This window comes from Antedon mediterranea, chromosome 11 (genome assembly GCF_964355755.1).
Source record: "Antedon mediterranea chromosome 11, ecAntMedi1.1, whole genome shotgun sequence".
Taxonomy (NCBI): Eukaryota; Metazoa; Echinodermata; class Crinoidea; order Comatulida; family Antedonidae; genus Antedon; species Antedon mediterranea.
Genome location: NC_092680.1, coordinates 16,860,758 through 16,877,039, shown reverse-complemented (window position 1 = coordinate 16,877,039; position 16,282 = coordinate 16,860,758). Strand labels below are relative to the sequence as shown.

General features: G+C 31.5%; 3 protein-coding genes across 4 annotated transcripts in view; 2 read left to right on the top strand and 1 right to left on the bottom strand.

The window, feature by feature from the left end:
• The first annotated feature begins 38 nt into the window (after window positions 1-38).
• Window positions 39-2,991, top strand: LOC140062024 (ARL14 effector protein-like). Its single transcript, XM_072108066.1, has 4 exons — window positions 39-173; window positions 1,192-1,325; window positions 1,955-2,397; window positions 2,738-2,991. Exons 1-3 carry the CDS (start codon window positions 39-41, stop codon window positions 2,169-2,171), a joined length of 486 nt encoding a protein of 161 aa, XP_071964167.1. The 3' UTR covers window positions 2,172-2,397; window positions 2,738-2,991.
• On the bottom strand, window positions 537-8,385 carry LOC140062842 (uncharacterized). 2 transcript variants are annotated; one of them, XM_072109208.1, is made up of 8 exons: window positions 8,317-8,385; window positions 7,341-7,556; window positions 7,133-7,201; window positions 6,677-6,761; window positions 6,328-6,428; window positions 5,343-5,472; window positions 4,821-4,928; window positions 537-637 (listed from the first exon to the last, which is right to left on the bottom strand). In XM_072109208.1, exons 1-7 carry the CDS (start codon window positions 8,326-8,328, stop codon window positions 4,822-4,824), a joined length of 720 nt encoding a protein of 239 aa, XP_071965309.1. In that variant the 5' UTR covers window positions 8,329-8,385; the 3' UTR covers window positions 537-637; window position 4,821. The 2 variants fall into 2 exon arrangements, with proteins under 2 accessions (XP_071965309.1, XP_071965310.1); XM_072109209.1 differs by lacking the exon at window positions 537-637 and having other exon boundaries at window positions 3,237-4,928; window positions 8,282-8,376.
• A 2,629-nt stretch (window positions 8,386-11,014) lies between these two features.
• LOC140062086 (sorting nexin-27-like) overlaps window positions 11,015-16,282 on the top strand; it is a 35,301-nt gene continuing 30,033 nt past the window's right edge. The window contains exon 1 of the mRNA XM_072108132.1: window positions 11,015-11,382. Coding sequence (XP_071964233.1) covers window positions 11,153-11,382 — 230 coding nt within the window. The 5' untranslated portion in view covers window positions 11,015-11,152. The remainder of the gene's footprint in view (window positions 11,383-16,282) is intronic.

Here is a 16,282-nt window from a genome sequence, read left to right as displayed (position 1 = left end):
CAATCAATCTTTGACAAGAAGGGCCATATGTCAACAAAATGGCAGCTTCCTCGGGAAAACAAAAGTTGCGTGCAAAAAAAAAATCTAGTTCTGTAGGTGATGTAGAAACTGAAAGTGTATGTAAATCTATCGAAACGGTCTCAATTAGTAGTAATGAAAGTCAGGAGGATGAGGTTTGTTGACTTTTATGATTATTTGTTTTGGTTTGTTATTTAAATAATGTTTGTAGGCCTAACTTTAAAAATGTGACCTTCTCGTCGCAAGCCAGTCCGCGGAAAGGAGGCCACTTTTCAGGCGGTATTTTTAGGTATTGTACAGTTTTGGGTCAGCCTAGACCTCGAGTGGTATTATTGATGATGGAGAATATATCGGTGTTATTATTATTATGATGTGCGATTTAACCATTTGTGCGCCAATTATAATTTGGCAAGGATTTTGTTGTACAAGAGCAAAATTTCAAATTGAGCACAAATACAGTAAAACATATTAAAAATAAAAAATAAATAAGATCTCCTGGACCTGGGTCTGCTGGGTACTTTCCTCATTCATCTTGTGAAATATTGTTCTTGTCATCACTTATTTGTTGATATTTTAGATTAAAGATGTATTGTCCCTTTGACTAGGCCTAGGCCTAATTCTAAAAAAAAAAAAAAAAAGATTTCGAAAAAGAGTGGGTCATTTTGAAGTATCATAATAGTATTTAACTTTAAATTAGTCGGAAAAAAAGATTATTTAACTGAAATACAGACGTTTTTGTGTTCGAAAAATAACTTTGACTTCTATTCTAGTCAAAGTTTTCGATCAAAACATATCTCATAATGCAACGCGCTTGTTTGGCTACTCTGTATGCATAATCATAAAATGTCCTCGCGATCTGTGTGAAAACACCTTCTCAACCGTGACCAGTTGTAAACAATCCTAATTAGCATCATGCATAATGCATACTCTTGGTTTGAAATCTTTGTTCAATTTTGCTCGCAATGATTTTCCAGATGAAATGTAATCAAATTAATTTACCTGTTAATTATGTAAACTTTTTGTTTTGTATTTGGCTCGAATTTTCGACTTAAAAGTGAATAAATTTAATATTATTTTGATATGGCCAATTTCAATTTAGAATATTTTGACCTTCTTTTTTTGTGTTTCAAGGGTCAATACATCTTTAAATTATAATATGCGTATTTATTCCAGATAAAAACTCCGGCAGCAACAAAACTCATAAAAAGTTTACAATTTCGTAATCCTGGACCAAAAGAGGTTTTTGACCCGAATAAAAGTAATCGTGAGATGAGAAAAGTAATGAGAACATCTGCAGCTATAGGAAAGTGAGTACAGATCTACAACCTTGCACTTTTTTTCCGAGGAAGAGCCTAACGTTCCACCATAAAAAGTGGGCTATACACCTTTTTACAAAACAGAAGACATCTTCGATCGATGACAAACAATGGTGTGCAGAGAAGCGTAAACCAACAGAAATAACTTAACGTTTTCAGGGGATTTCCGGGCACCATGTTAATTAAAAAATTATTGTAAAATGTTCTTAAAAGATTAGCCTACATATATCACTGTATGATTGAAGACAATTAGAAAAACTGTTTTCGCTGCTAAAAATATAAAATTGTTTGCGCCTATGCTTATACACTTTTTGGGTGGATTTTAAGCGGTGAAAAACATTTTTTTCAATCACACAGTTACTTACTTACTAACATTTTAAGAACATTAAAGTAAAAATTTTGTCCATACGACTGTCCATTAAGGAGTTACAAATTTTTAAGTAACTTGTCCTCCAAAAATATGCTTTCCGCGCCATGTTTTTTCTGTTCGTTTCACTTTCCTGCCCAGCATATTGTTTGTCATCGCTTAATAATAATATTTATTTGAACAATGATAATTCAAGATGTCTTCCAAATAGGGGCAGCTCTACAGTATTTGATTATTTACTCATTTTTTGTAGGGCAAAGAAAAAAATTGTATACAACGAACATGGCTTACTACAGGATTCGGGTAGAAATCTTTGCGATTGTCTGGATCAAAAGTGTCCTGGATGCCATTACCCGTGTCCCTCATGCCAGTCCACAAAATGTGGCGGAGAATGTCGCTGTAACCGTAAATGGTTGTATGAACAGGTGGAAGTAGAGGGATTAGGCACAGTTCATAAATTCAAAAGATGACGGCTTACATTACACACATCAATTGCTTCTTTTTAAACAATGTGGACTTCAAAATATTTTTTTAAACTGGACACGAACAAATTGTTGTGAATATTTTAATATTATTTTAAAAATGCTTATTTATTTTAAACCTAAACCAAATTAATGGTTAACTTTAGTTGGATCTACATGGCATGTACAGCAGAAAAAAGTCAATTTGAATTTGTTGCCATAGTGCTCTTCAAAGGTAAAATTTTATTTGTTTTTTTCTGAAGTCTACCCATTGGCAAGCCTCATAATAAGTGATAGGACTCAGAAACGTGGCAAAATTCTAATAAGTATATTAAGTTCTGTCTTAACTATCAAACCAGTTTGAACAAAAAAGTGTGATATGACATCATGTCCATATACTGTATGGGCACATCACATTTTTTTTGTCACGTTTGATAGTGTAGACAGAGGTTTAGTCTGAATAAAAAAAATATCAATAATCCAATAACTTGATAAATTAATTATTAATTAATTCCAGTTATTTTATTAGTTAATCAATACATAAGTATAACAAATTAATTTCATTTTGATGATAGGGTTTGATGGCAACTTCTGTATGATAACAATCCAGGCAGGATTTGAACATGTCATCGCTTTTACCTTGGACGATGAGCACCTAAACCACTAGACCACCAGTCCTGTTATGTAAGTGATTGATGGTTTTAGCAAAAGTAACAGATTTTCCCAACATGAGTTCAGACATTTTTGATAAAAATTCAATCTATTCTAAAGACAACGTTACAAAAATACTGCTTTGTTTTTTTAAACAATTTGTTCTTTATTTTTCATAAAAGGATGTCCATTGTCAACATTACTTAAATATTAACGGATACTAATTCAGTAACACCATTAACATACTTTAAACAATGGTACTTAAAACTTTTACAATAGTAACTGTATGTTTTATATTATTTTTTTATAATTCATGGAATAATAAGAAATCATTTTTTAATACTGTAAATATTATGAAACAATTACGGTGCTTGAAACGTTTATACAAAGTGTAGCTTTGTTTATAACGTTGACTATTTTATTTATTTATAATTCATGGAATATAATGAGGAAACATTATTGTCAATACTGTAAATATGATGAAAATAAAAATGTTAAAACAGAGAACAGATCAGATTATTATTTGATAAATACAAACATGTATTTTAAGGAATTGTTTCTTCCCAACTATTCAATATTATATGAAATGTTTTTTAGCCTACTAAATAATTGCACATATCGTTTTTATCAGTACCACTGAAAATTGATAAATTTTCTAAAAATGCAAAATATATTTAAATTGCCTTAAAGAGGAAAAATGGCAAAATCAGCACTGTGGTCATGTGTTATCAAAACAATATAGATTATATAATAAAACTCCTAGAAAGTAGAAGGCCTTTTGCCATTTTCCCCCAAAATGTTAACTGTTAATCCTGAATAATGTTGTACTTAAGTCTAATTTAATAATAGAATTAAGCATATAAAATATTTCTGAGTTAAAAATACAGAAAAAATCAGTCACTATGGAATGGTGTGTTCAGCTCTGGAAACATCGTTCAAATTGTATAAATATTTGCATGCCAAATAAACACTAGTAAAGTTAGGAAAAGGAATACGTTGTTATTCTCTCCATAAAGCCTGTTTTCCTGTCGACGTTGAAATACGTTGAGTTTAAAATCGTTAAAGTTGAAAATAAAATAGCGATGACGATGATCGAGTCGGACCACGAATATTTACACATTTTTACGCGATCGTTCATAGTTTCTTGGTTCTCTAGAGCGTTGCTAGGACACGCGGACGTGAAGTGTTGCAAAACTAAGGCCGGCCACGCGCAGCCGGGACCGCGTGAAAATTGAAAAAGTTACGGGTTTTGATGCTCAAACCCAGCCTAGGACATACTTTCGTTGATATCTTAATCTAGGCTTACACTAAAGACAAACATTAAATTTAATTGGTTTAATATTATAATTTAATTTAACTTACACTTGTTTTTTTTAATATCAGACCTTAAAAGTGTACAAAAAAGGTGAAAAACATCGTCGCGTTGTAAACATTCAAGAATTGTCAGCGCATACCTATTTTTTCACAAACTGCAATGACGTAATTTGTGGACCATTTGATTGGTCAGTCGTAACGATCGTAATCGTTAAAGTTGAACCGAGTTCAACTTTAACGATTTAAGATTTTAACGATTTTACCCCCTTTTCCTGTTAAATCGTTGAATATGTCAACTCAACGCAACTTAACGTCGACAGGAAAACAAGCTTAAGAGGGTTGTACAATAACAACATTTTTAACTATAATTCTTTTTCAAAACCTAAAACTTGACTAGCGTAACAAATACTGTTACTGTTGTATATTTCTTCCATTTCCAATAAATAATTTCAAAAAACATAAAAAATTAATTAATAAATACAAGGTTTATTCCAAGATAAAAATACAGAAACGTGATAGGGGGGTAGCGCTAAATGTGTGTGTGCTCTCCCCGTTTTGACAGACTATTAATATTATTATGCTACCATGTTTAACAAATCCTGAACCTAGTCAGTCTAAGAAGAAGTTTTGAATGTAAAGGAGGCAACTGCTGTCTTGAACAATGGAACTCAAATTTGGCAATATCATGACTACCTCAAGTCTTTGTACACTTTCTCTGACTTCGTCTTCTTTCAGCGGATGGGCTCTTTTTACTATTTTTTGTTTTTTCTGTAGTACCATTACATTTAGGTTCAGTAGATCCTAGATCAAACAAATATACATATTATTATTAAAGTAACACTTTATTTCTAATTGGAGACTCAATTGAATGTCCATCTTTTCTATAGCAGCCTAGGCCTAGCAGTTGTTCTTCTGAAATACATTATAATACAACAATTTAAAATTATGTTAAAAAGAAAACAGAAAAAGAGAGTTTGAATGTTAGGCTGTTAAGGTTTATTGGTTCCAGTGAAGGCAAAATATTTTAAATGGGAATTTTTTTTATTACATACCTGGAATCTATACATTTTAAAAGTACAATGCAATACTGTATGAACTACAGTATTATAATTTTACTTTGATAAATATTGGCCTGAATATTGGATCACATACTATAAAGTGTTAACCTCTTAGCATTGGTGAAAATTCAAGATTAAGGGATTTAAAATGTCTTACCAAATCCTAAATCAGCTGGAGGGTCAAGTAGTGATGACCGTTGCAGTTGTAACATGTAGCTGTACAGCCATGTAGCTAGCAGACCAAGAGACGCAAATACAGATACAACTAGACATCTTAAAACCATAGACTAAATAAGTAATAGTAATATCATTGGTTATTGACCCACAGTGTATGAAGGTTTGTAAATGTGCTGTTGATGATGAGTTCACACCTCACCATGGTTAGGTGCATATTTTTCTAGGAAGGTACAAGAAAAGTTAACTTTCACACCAAAAGCAAAACTCCGGAGACATCCCGGATTTGACAGCCTGGTGTTTTGATGTGAAAGGTATAATCAAATAATTACGGAGTTCAAAACACCGGGGTTGAACAGCTGAACATTCTCTGGAGTTGACTCTCTGAAAGGACATCCTCACATGATCAATCATTGCTTTAGTTACATTTTAAAAAAAATATTTGTACAAAATATATAGCGGGTCTAAATAACAATAAGTAGTACTGTATAAATAAAGCAGTATATGACTTCTGAGACTGAGAAAATAATGATTAGAATAAAAATATCAATTAAAACTATTCTATTGATCTTCGCTATGTAAACAAACAAATTAGAGGGCGATATTTACGATTTTATTTAAAAAAGCGCTGTGTTTAGGTTGGTGTGAATTGGTCTCTTCAGAGTTTCTCAACGTTTTGAATGGTCAAAAACCCTGGCGTGCCTCCGGAGATCACTGCAGAGTTTTGGTGCGAAAGGGGTAACATACAGCTATGATGTATTACCTAGGCCTTGATATATTTAGTATGTGCTATGATTCAGAAATAAATCTCTTTGTAGCTGCCCAGTGAAAAAAGAATATGTGGTTGGAACTACAGAAACAAAAGTAGCGATCCTCCTTCCCCAATACAAAGACTATAACCAATTCATATTACCCTTGTATAATAATACAGTAACATAATACAGTGGATAAGATAAAAATGCTTTTACCTCTAACATTGGATTTTCTGCAACAAAGTGATCAGCAAGAATAAGTGTAATACCAACAAGCACACCAAAAGCTAGGCCCATCCAAGGCAGTCGCCGCTTTGCTGTTAATATAAAAATACTGTATAATAAAGTATGACATTGCCATACTGCTGGCTGTGGCACATTTGTGTAAGAACGCTATGGCTTACTGTACACAAGCTATATTACCTTACATATGATATAATATTTTTATGTATAGCAAACTTATATCTGTAGAGCCTCTCTGGAATGAAAATATAAAACTGTTTTATAAAGTTTATATATCCATAAAAGTGCTCTAGCTAAAACAACTTTTAAAATAACATTTTACCTTTGATATATTCTTCTAGCTTTTGCTTGGATTTGTTAATAGCTTGTTGTATTCCTTCATTTGCATTGTCTAATGCAAGTCCAGTCTTAAATAAGAAAGTATTTTGCAATACTTAAAATAATTAGTGTACAGAAAAAATGTTAAATTAAAATTTAAAATCAGCCTGTATAGTAGATGATTCTCTTAAGCTCTGTCTATACTAAAACTGTATGTGACAAAAAATGGGATGTGCCAATATATGGACATGATGATGTCATATCACTACCCTATTTGGGCACATCACTACCATGTTTGGACACAAAAATGTTTTTGTTATACTAGTTTGATAGTGTAGACAGAGCTTTAGAGTGGAATTATTTGTTTTTAAAAGTAAGAATCATAATGCTTTTAAGGGCTTTGTTGAACTCATAGTTCTAAATAAGTACCCTATCTTGATAAAAAATACAATTTTCTCACTTCATAAGACCTAATTGCTTCCTCATAATTCTCTGTGCAGAATTGAACTTCACCTTTTCTGTAGTAACCCTATAAAAAAACCATATTTTTATAATAATAATATTCCACTATTTTACTGTATTATAATTTCAGTGCCAAAAAAACCTCACAAATACACAAATCTTCAGGACTCTCAATTTTTATTGAACACTAAAAATAACTTACTTACTTTTGGCCAATCAGGGTTAAGCTTTATGACCGTTTCAGCATCTTGTAATGCAAGGTAAAATTGTTGAATTTGCAAGAAAGCAAAACAGCGATTACTATAGAGGCGGTGCTCTTTTTTGTCTAGTTTAATGCCGGTTGTATAATGCAGAATAGCTTCTGTGGGATTGTGGGATTTCATACACTCATTTCCCAGTTCCTTCTCTTCTTCAGCTTTTTCCTATAAATAAAATTGTTAAAAAACAAAATGATGCCAAACAAAATGGTGGATTTAGTGGCAGTATTTACACCAATCATAAGCGAGGTTTATTTCACTTGTGAATACGGCTGTTAGTTATGCATATTTTGAATGATTTGAACAAATTGAAATTGTGAAAGAATTTTCTTGCGCAATTTGAATCAGAATACTCAGTTCAAATTGTGCAGAAAATTTCAAACAGCGGACCTAGCTACTGTAGCCTAAATAATTTTGAGAGAAGCAAGCCCCAATGCTCTCGTTGCCGCATGGATGACTTGCACATTTTTAAATTGCGCAAGGAATACCATTGCGCAATTTCAAATTGCGCATAACACGGCCACGGTACCAGCGAAATCTATTAAAAATTTATAAAAACAATAATATTAAATAAAATAAAATCAAATACAATACAAAAAGGAAATTGTTAATTTAAGGTTGGTCGTTTCGCTCTTTTTTTATATTGCTATAGATAGCCTGTTGTACAATTTCGCAAAAGGAGCGAAACGACCCTACTACTCCCAGGTACTACATCCTACCCTTCTTTAGGCCTCTCCTAGCTAGCTAGCTAGCTAGCTAGCAAGGAAGGCCCTAAAAAGCCTAGCCTAGCCTCTAGGCATATATATAGAGAGGCGATAACACTGTACATTATGTTTTTATTTTAGTACATTTGTTATGTTTAGATTGAAAAGAACGAAACATTTTTGTACCATTCCACAACATTTTACAACTACCAAAAATTAACCTTATTATTCATAATTAATTGGTTGACTTGTATCCAATTATTTCACTACTGACTTGCTGCGCTCTGCTGTTGTTCGTAAGATCAAAGAATATATCACAAGAATGAGTATTCCGCGATTTTTGCATGAGAAATTTGTAACAGAGAGCTCCAGAGAGTGATGCCCGCCCTCATAAGGGCGGATGTATACATACTAAATAAGACTTGATTTAATAGATATTATACATGTCACATTAAATAGAATAATAATATATTTTGCAATTGTAAACTATTTTATAATACGTATTTATTAACAAACTAGTGTACATTCACTTTTACAGACAATTATTTACTAACATGCTAAGTTAGTTCACAAAAAAAGCCTAACACAGCAACACCAAAAATCAACGAATCGTTACTCAGCACGGCCTATTCTTTACCATTGCCATGTACTACTCTACGCCCGGTAAATTAAGTATTGTTTTATGATATAAATTAGTATAAAATACATGTTATTAATAGGAAAAAATGTTAAATATCATTAACATTTATTTGTTTTACCAGAAACAAGTTAAATATAGGAATATTATTAAACTATCGTTCGTGAAAACGCGTAAACACCAACACGCCCGGTCACGCTATCGTAGCGCCCGGTTGATAAAGCAAACTGTTTATACGGCAGTTTTTACTAAATAAATTGCATAAAACGAACAATTAAACATCCAAATAGTATTTAACATGATGTTGGCATGTAGTTTATAACATTTTTATCATGAAAATACTACCGGTGGTCCAGCCTTTGATTAGTGAAACCGTCACAAAAAGTTGTATACATCCCAGATACATCCACACTTATGGCGGCGCCCTACCACATGGACAATATTACTGTTACAGGGAAAATCGCGGATTACTCATTCTTGTGATATATATTCTTGGTAAGATCGAGTATCTTTCTTATCGAAATACATTCATAGCTAGCTAGCTAGCTCCTCTAGCCTCCTAAAAAAAGGGATTTTTTTCCGGCGCTAGTGAGTCGAAAAATTATGACCAATCATACAGCATTTATAAAATAAGTTTACCTTGATTTACCTTGACCTTTAGACTATAAACCTGTTAAGGTTTGTGAGTCCCTCTTTGAACATCTTGGTTATAATGGCTCAAACTTTAGGTTGTGGGTTTTCCAGTGTGTTTCAAGATGGGTTTTAAAATTATTTATAGAGGATGCATTTACTATATGATATGGCAAACTATTCCAATCATTTACTGCAGATATTGAAAAGAATTTCTGTCTGTGTTTCGATTTACTATGAACTTTTTTAATTTTAAAATTGTGGCCTCTAGTTACAGTAGAAGGTACTAATTCAAAAAAGACACCCGGATTAACATTATCATACTTTTGTATCATTCTAAAAATCTGTAAGCAGCAAGACCTCTTTCTTCGAAATGCTAATGATGGCAGTTTCATAAATTTCATTCGGTCACTATATGGTTGAGTTTTAATTTCCACAGCAAGTTTATTTGTGGTTGGTTAAATGTTTATAATATTGTGATCTGCTGCTAAATAAAATCGTGTGGCCAAAAATTTAAAATTAGATGTGAGTGTGGGTAAAGAATTTTGTAATTTTTATAACTTTGTGTTCTCTGGTTCCAAATGGTGGCACTAATGGAACGCAATGTGTTTAGCATGAATGTCAAAGTAGATATACAAATTAAAACGATTAAATACTCTTCCAACTATTAATAATTTAATGTTTTTATCATGTGTATTATAATTATTAAGATCATTATTATTCTGACTTTCTTTTGGAAACAAGCCTCGCTACCAAGGTTGAGGGCACAGCGAGGACATAGCATTAATTTAATGAAAAACATAGTACAATACATTTTATCAAGAAATATGCATTAGAAAACATAATATTATATTCTATTCTAAATGGGAATGCATGGAGAAGGAAAGGGTAATTGGAAATTTAAGAACAAAAGCTATAACAGGAAACTGGAGTCCTCCTGCAACATTGTGATTGACGTGTCACAGGGTCTGAACAGGATGTCATCCAGTAATCTAAACAATAAATTATACAGTATTATACCATATTAGTATTACTTATCTTACATTGTATGAATATCATGATTTTAAAACAAACTTGTTTAGAAAATCTACAAATAACTTGAAATTAATAAATCTATACGCCTGATATTAAAATAATTGTAGGCCTGCGTGTAACTTGTGAATTTTCCGTATCTTATTTTTAAAAATCATTTTATATGTTATTATTTCAATATGTTAGAATTCTAAAGGCCGCACTTTTTATGACTCCAAAATGTATCAAAGTTAAGTTATAAAGAAAACGCATTATGAAATGCTTATTATAGGTAATTTTAAACAATATATTTTCGTCTACGGTATATGTGAATACATATTTTATATTTTGTTATATTTTGTTATAATATTATTTTTTAATCAAATAATTTATGTATTTTTGCTCTCTCCCTGGCGAATTCTGATTGTCAGTCTATTTCCCAAGATGCTGGTTTCGGATTGGAGGAAAGTTAGTTGTAGTCACTTCCGTGATGATATCATATATTATCTCCCCCAACTTTTGATGTGCAATTAGGCGATTAGGTTATTAAAATGTTAAACGTATTCACCCAACAGTAAGAAATTAAATTGGGTGGGTGGAATAAGGTAGATATTATGGAAGTATAACATTGCTGGTCAAGATTATCAGTGTCATGTAAAAATTTAGAAGTCGTACTACAGTAGAGTACAAGTATAGGCGTAAATATTATACCGCCCTCTAAAATATGTAAACAACACAACAAGTCACATGACTTTATCAGAGAATCCAGGGTGGTAATCATGGCGGAGGCAAACATTCAGGGAAGTGAAGAAATTGAACCTCGGGTTGTTAAAATTCATAAAAGTGAAACTGGTTTTGGATTTAACGTTCGTGGACAAGTCAGTGAAGGTGGTCAACTGAAGAGTATAAATGGAGAGTTGTATGCACCTCTTCAACATGTTAGCGCAGTTTTGGAAGGTGGAGCTGCAGAAAAGGCTGGGATCCTGAAGGGAGACCGCATACTGGAAGTGTGAGTAGGCCTAGCATATAGCAGCCTAGCTAGTCCAGCTAGCTGTCAACAGTCAACACAACATGTAGGCCTAGCCTAGGCCTAGCTAGTTCATAGAATAGCCCAAGCTTATATGCTAGGCATAGACTAATACATCTCAGGCTAGAATACGAGTGTATAGGCTATACTATAGGCCTACTAGCTAGATAAGACATTAACTAGTCTAGGCTAACTAGCCTAGTATGACTATAACTTAGTATAGAAATAGGCCTAGTATTAGTAGGCCTAGTACTAGTTAGGCCTAGCTAGACCTAGCCTATCTATCACTAGGCCTATATCAGCCTCTATCTATGCACTTTGAAATTGTGAAAGAGGCTAGTACTCTGAGTCTTGCTATAGTTAGTAAAGTAAGCTAGCCTACCTATTTATAAATAAGTAGGCCCTGATTTGCCATTCAGTTTTTTGCCTTATATTATTATTATTAAAACATTTATCCAAAATTCATAATTATTAATTATAACATTTTATTTTATTCTGTTAAGTTAATAATTTAATCACTTGAACTATTATAAATTATGTAGGATATATATTTACTTTAAGGTTATCATGCTTTTAGGTTATGATCAAATACTGAATTTTGAAAATACTTTCCTCAATTTGAAATTTCCTTTCCAATGTGAATTAAGTATCTTGATTCAAATTGCGAAAAAAATCTGGTCATACTAATCCTCGCCCAACAAAATAAAAAAAGTTATCAATTACATGCTAATTCATTATATTTATAATTTTAATGTTATTGAGACGTTCACAATTTTACGTAAATATGCATTTTTAATGTAAATAACACTAGGCCTGTGGTGTCAATAACTAAACAAAAATTATAATATAAAACAAAAAGTTTTTTTTCTATTTAATCATTTTAAAATTCAACATCATCACTAAATTGTTTAAATTGCAGCATCTGAATGCTGCAAATTTTGCAAATTTTAAATGAAAAAAGAACCATTTATTTCCAATCAGAATGCCATTATGTTTTGTCATGGTTGTTATTTCTACTACGAGTACTAATTTATTAAATATTAAAAAAAAATCTTGAATTATAAGACATGGAAGGTTAAAGAGTACTTGTGAACAAGAATTTGATTAAGGTTAGAGGCGTGAAAAGGTTTATTCACTGTACTAATAGATTAGAAAGCGTTGCTTTTCCGTCATCAATCATATTTTTTTGCAACTGAGGAAATCGGCTTGCAATCGATAATGTGAAAAAAATGTTGCTATTAATATTATGATATAAACAAACAGTTTTACAAAATAAATTTAGTCTAATATGTAAATAACATTTACGAAAGATAGTGAATGAATTTGCTTATGGTTACCCATTGGTAATTGCCTAAATATATAAACAAACATACAAACAAACAAACATAAATAATTTAAAAAAAGTTGTATAATTATGAGGGGATTGTTATATCATAATGATCGTGATTTGCTTTGGTCTTTGTTTGGCCAGTAAGATTTTTGCAAATAGCTTGATTTCACGAGGAACGTCATTGCACAATGCATGATGGGAAGGGTTTGGGAGCAAACGTCACAAAAAACAAATCACAAACGTACGCGTTTTGTTCCCAAACCCTGACCAGAACATGCATCGCACACGCTATTTGAGATGAGTCTGTGACTGAGTAGGAATAATAATTTTAAACTGATGTAATCTGATTGATCTATTGCTGTCAGCCATATTGGATGGTCTACGTACCTATGACTTACTACCTTTTTTCCAGCCTTATTTTTGAAATTAGCCTTCTGTATTATGTATAAGAAAAGTGATAAAATGGTTTTTAAAAAAGATACATGAAAATTAGAGTTTTTTTGTGTAAAACTATTGTCCAGAAATATATGCTGATGAGCACATCAGCACGGGAAAGAAACCATAAAATATGCATTTTGGTAATTAGCATAGCATACAGAGATACCCAAAAAACCAAAATAGGCATCTCTTGGGCTAAATCAAGGACGTAAAAGCAACCAATCATGATGTGATGAATCTCCCGAAAAGTCGCTTGTACCTGATCAAATCACTGCTGGCGCTGTGCTTACGTCCTTGCATTGCCTCGGAACCGAGCTTAAACAAAAACCTTCAGTTATTACTGGAAAAAGCCAACAACATTTCCACAATCAGTTCACAATTATTAAAATAAATCACCAATTTTCTTTTCCAATGACATGTCCACTTGAGAAACAATACAATACTGAATTTTCCACTGTATAAAAAATGCTTATATATTTGCCTTTTTCTATTCCTATCATCAGGCTTACTACAACCAACTTTCATGCAATGTTTTTAATTTTGGATTACAGGATAATATTCTAGGTCCATGGCACTTAATGTTAAATCACCAATTGTGATCTGGTTTGGCTTAACTTAAAATGAATGTCTACTATAAAATCAATCATAGTTCTAATGAATATAAAATAATATATTTTTTAAGATAATTAGATAATTATCTGAAATGTATAAAACAAAGAATGAAATAAATATATTTAAACATATTTTGTTCGTTTTTGTGAATATAGATTTTCTATTTATGGTGGATAATATTAATAAAGAGATGCTAAAAATAGATTTTAATGGTGATAACTTCTGCACCATATGCTGCATTATATGAGCCTTAATGATTAGCAACATACACAATCATGCTTAGCAGCTACTGACAGCATTATCCGCCATCCCCAATGGGAGTAATGCATTGTATTATAACATGTAATGAAATTCTTCCATAATTGTATAATGCTTCTTATGTCTAATAATATGACAAGAATTTTCAGAATTGTGCGATTACTTCTGATGAGTTTTTGCCAAAGCTATCATGAAATGTACTGAATTCTCAGAGCATTTTTGTAAGAATACCATTTTAAAATTGAAATTGATTTCTTTTCTAATGACCATACAGTAAAAATAATAAAAGCAAGCCCAAGAAATTTGTGTAAAATAAAATAGTACAATACTAAATACAATGTACAAATAATAAATGTTTATAAGTTGAATGCGGAGAATATTTTCATGAGTCTATTTCAATGAAACAAAGAAAAAATAAAGCAAAAAAAACAAACAATCTGTCCTAGTAAACTATAATAATAATTATATATTTAATCAACATAAAAGCTCCGCTTTCAGATGTTTAGGACTAATAGGCCATGGTAAAAAGGTGGACTCAGTCTAACTGAGGAGCAGAACAATGTATAGAGTTCTGCGGTGTTATGTCACAACGGTAAATGGTGCTACCAAAAATGCATTCAACACTATATGTTGATAACCACTATAGATTTGTGTTTCTATCAAATTATATCTTAGCTTGATTTTGTTTAACTTAAACTGTAGTTGAAGAATAAATAGATTGTTAAAAACAAATATTTAGTGATCTTTTGAAATTTTAGTTTGTTTTTATTGAAAATGATTAAGTTTTAAAATGACTACTTCAATAAGCCTATTCCAAACCATTGGTGAACTAGGAGTCACTCAGGCAGGTTGAACGCATTTTTTGGTTGGCTAGCAACCATGCAGTGCCACCTACCGTCCACGCAGCGCCACCTACCGTTGTGATGTCAGCACCGCAGAACTCTATAGACAGAGCTGTTGAGATCCATTGAATAGAACTTTAAAATGGAACAAAATAATTCCACATGATGCCAGTCAAATGGCAAAGATCAATATTGAAACTATAGTCAGAAAGAATTAGACTTTATAGAAATAATAGGAAATGGGTTTGAGTATAATTTTGAGATCATTGGTTGAGTTCTACCAAATAACTATTTGCAAGTATCATTCATTGTGTTTACTTCCTTAAAGTACAGGTATTTAGTCAGGTTGAGCAAAATTATTTTTTAACTAATAACACTAATAATAGGATGTCTAGCAAACTCCCACGCAATTACAACATACACTGTATTATTTAATGTCATGATTTTTTATTTCGTCTTGCGTTGTTCAGTGGCCATGTACTTGTGCCAGATTGTCCAAGGCACTGAACATGTAAACTTGTTTTTTGTTAATTTTTTGTATGGATTGTGTATATAAGGAGGGACCAAAGTGACGGACTTGTTAAAGTATTGTCCCTCAAAAACATGAAAAATGAATATTAATTAAATCAGACTTTAAATATGTTGTTTTGTAGTTTTAATAAAGTTAATCACTTCCATAGAAAAAAAAAGTGGTTTATAAAATAAAATGATAAAATAAATTGTTAAATTCAACCAATTGGTTAGCAACCAATTTGACAATTTTTTTGCTTTAAATTACAGTTTTTTTCAGGTAAATGTATTTTTTTGTTCGATCCAATAGTCAAAGTGGATAACTATTAAGTTACATTTAAATGGCATATTCAAAAAAAATTTGGTTAAGAATTTTTTTTCAGGTTACAATACATCTTAAGTGTCTATGTGGTCCCTCTACCAACTTTTTTTGTTGTTGTTTTATTTGTTTAATCTATGTTCATTACAAAGTTTGATTCTGGTCGAAATAAATGTTAAATTGAATATCTAATAGTATTACAAATATAATTTATTCAAAATAGCCTTCCAACAATTTAAAGAATACAAATTTAATTAATATTTTAATTAATATTACCCGAAGATTAATTATTACAATGCTGATACTGTACATTCTGATTGACGATATACACTGTACAGGGATGACAAGTTTTAGAGGCTGTTTTCAATACAATAATTGTAAAATAATATAAATTATTATTAGTACACTAGAATTAGAAATTATTTCTAATTTTATTAATAACAATTTATATCATTTTATTTTTGGAAACCGAAATGATATAATTTGTAAATGACAAAAATAGAATAGCCATCATTGTCAGGTAAATTAATATCTTGTGACGTTTATCCTCAAGCATTGACATTATAATGTATG

Bases quoted from the DNA above. Each gene is read 5' to 3' on its own strand.
- LOC140062024 (XM_072108066.1), top strand. From the start codon at position 39: ATGGCAGCTTCCTCGGGAAAACAAAAGTTGCGTGCAAAAAAAAAATCT. The intron at 174-1,191 runs GTTTGTTGACTT...TATTTATTCCAG, and splicing joins ATGAAAGTCAGGAGGATGAG to ATAAAAACTCCGGCAGCAAC. The intron at 1,326-1,954 runs GTGAGTACAGAT...CATTTTTTGTAG, and splicing joins ACATCTGCAGCTATAGGAAA to GGCAAAGAAAAAAATTGTAT.
- LOC140062842 (XM_072109208.1), bottom strand. The intron at 6,762-7,132 runs GTGAGAAAATTG...TTCTTATTTAAG, and splicing joins AAGCAATTAGGTCTTATGAA to ACTGGACTTGCATTAGACAA. The intron at 4,929-5,342 runs GTAAGACATTTT...TGTTTGATCTAG, and splicing joins TCCAGCTGATTTAGGATTTG to GATCTACTGAACCTAAATGT.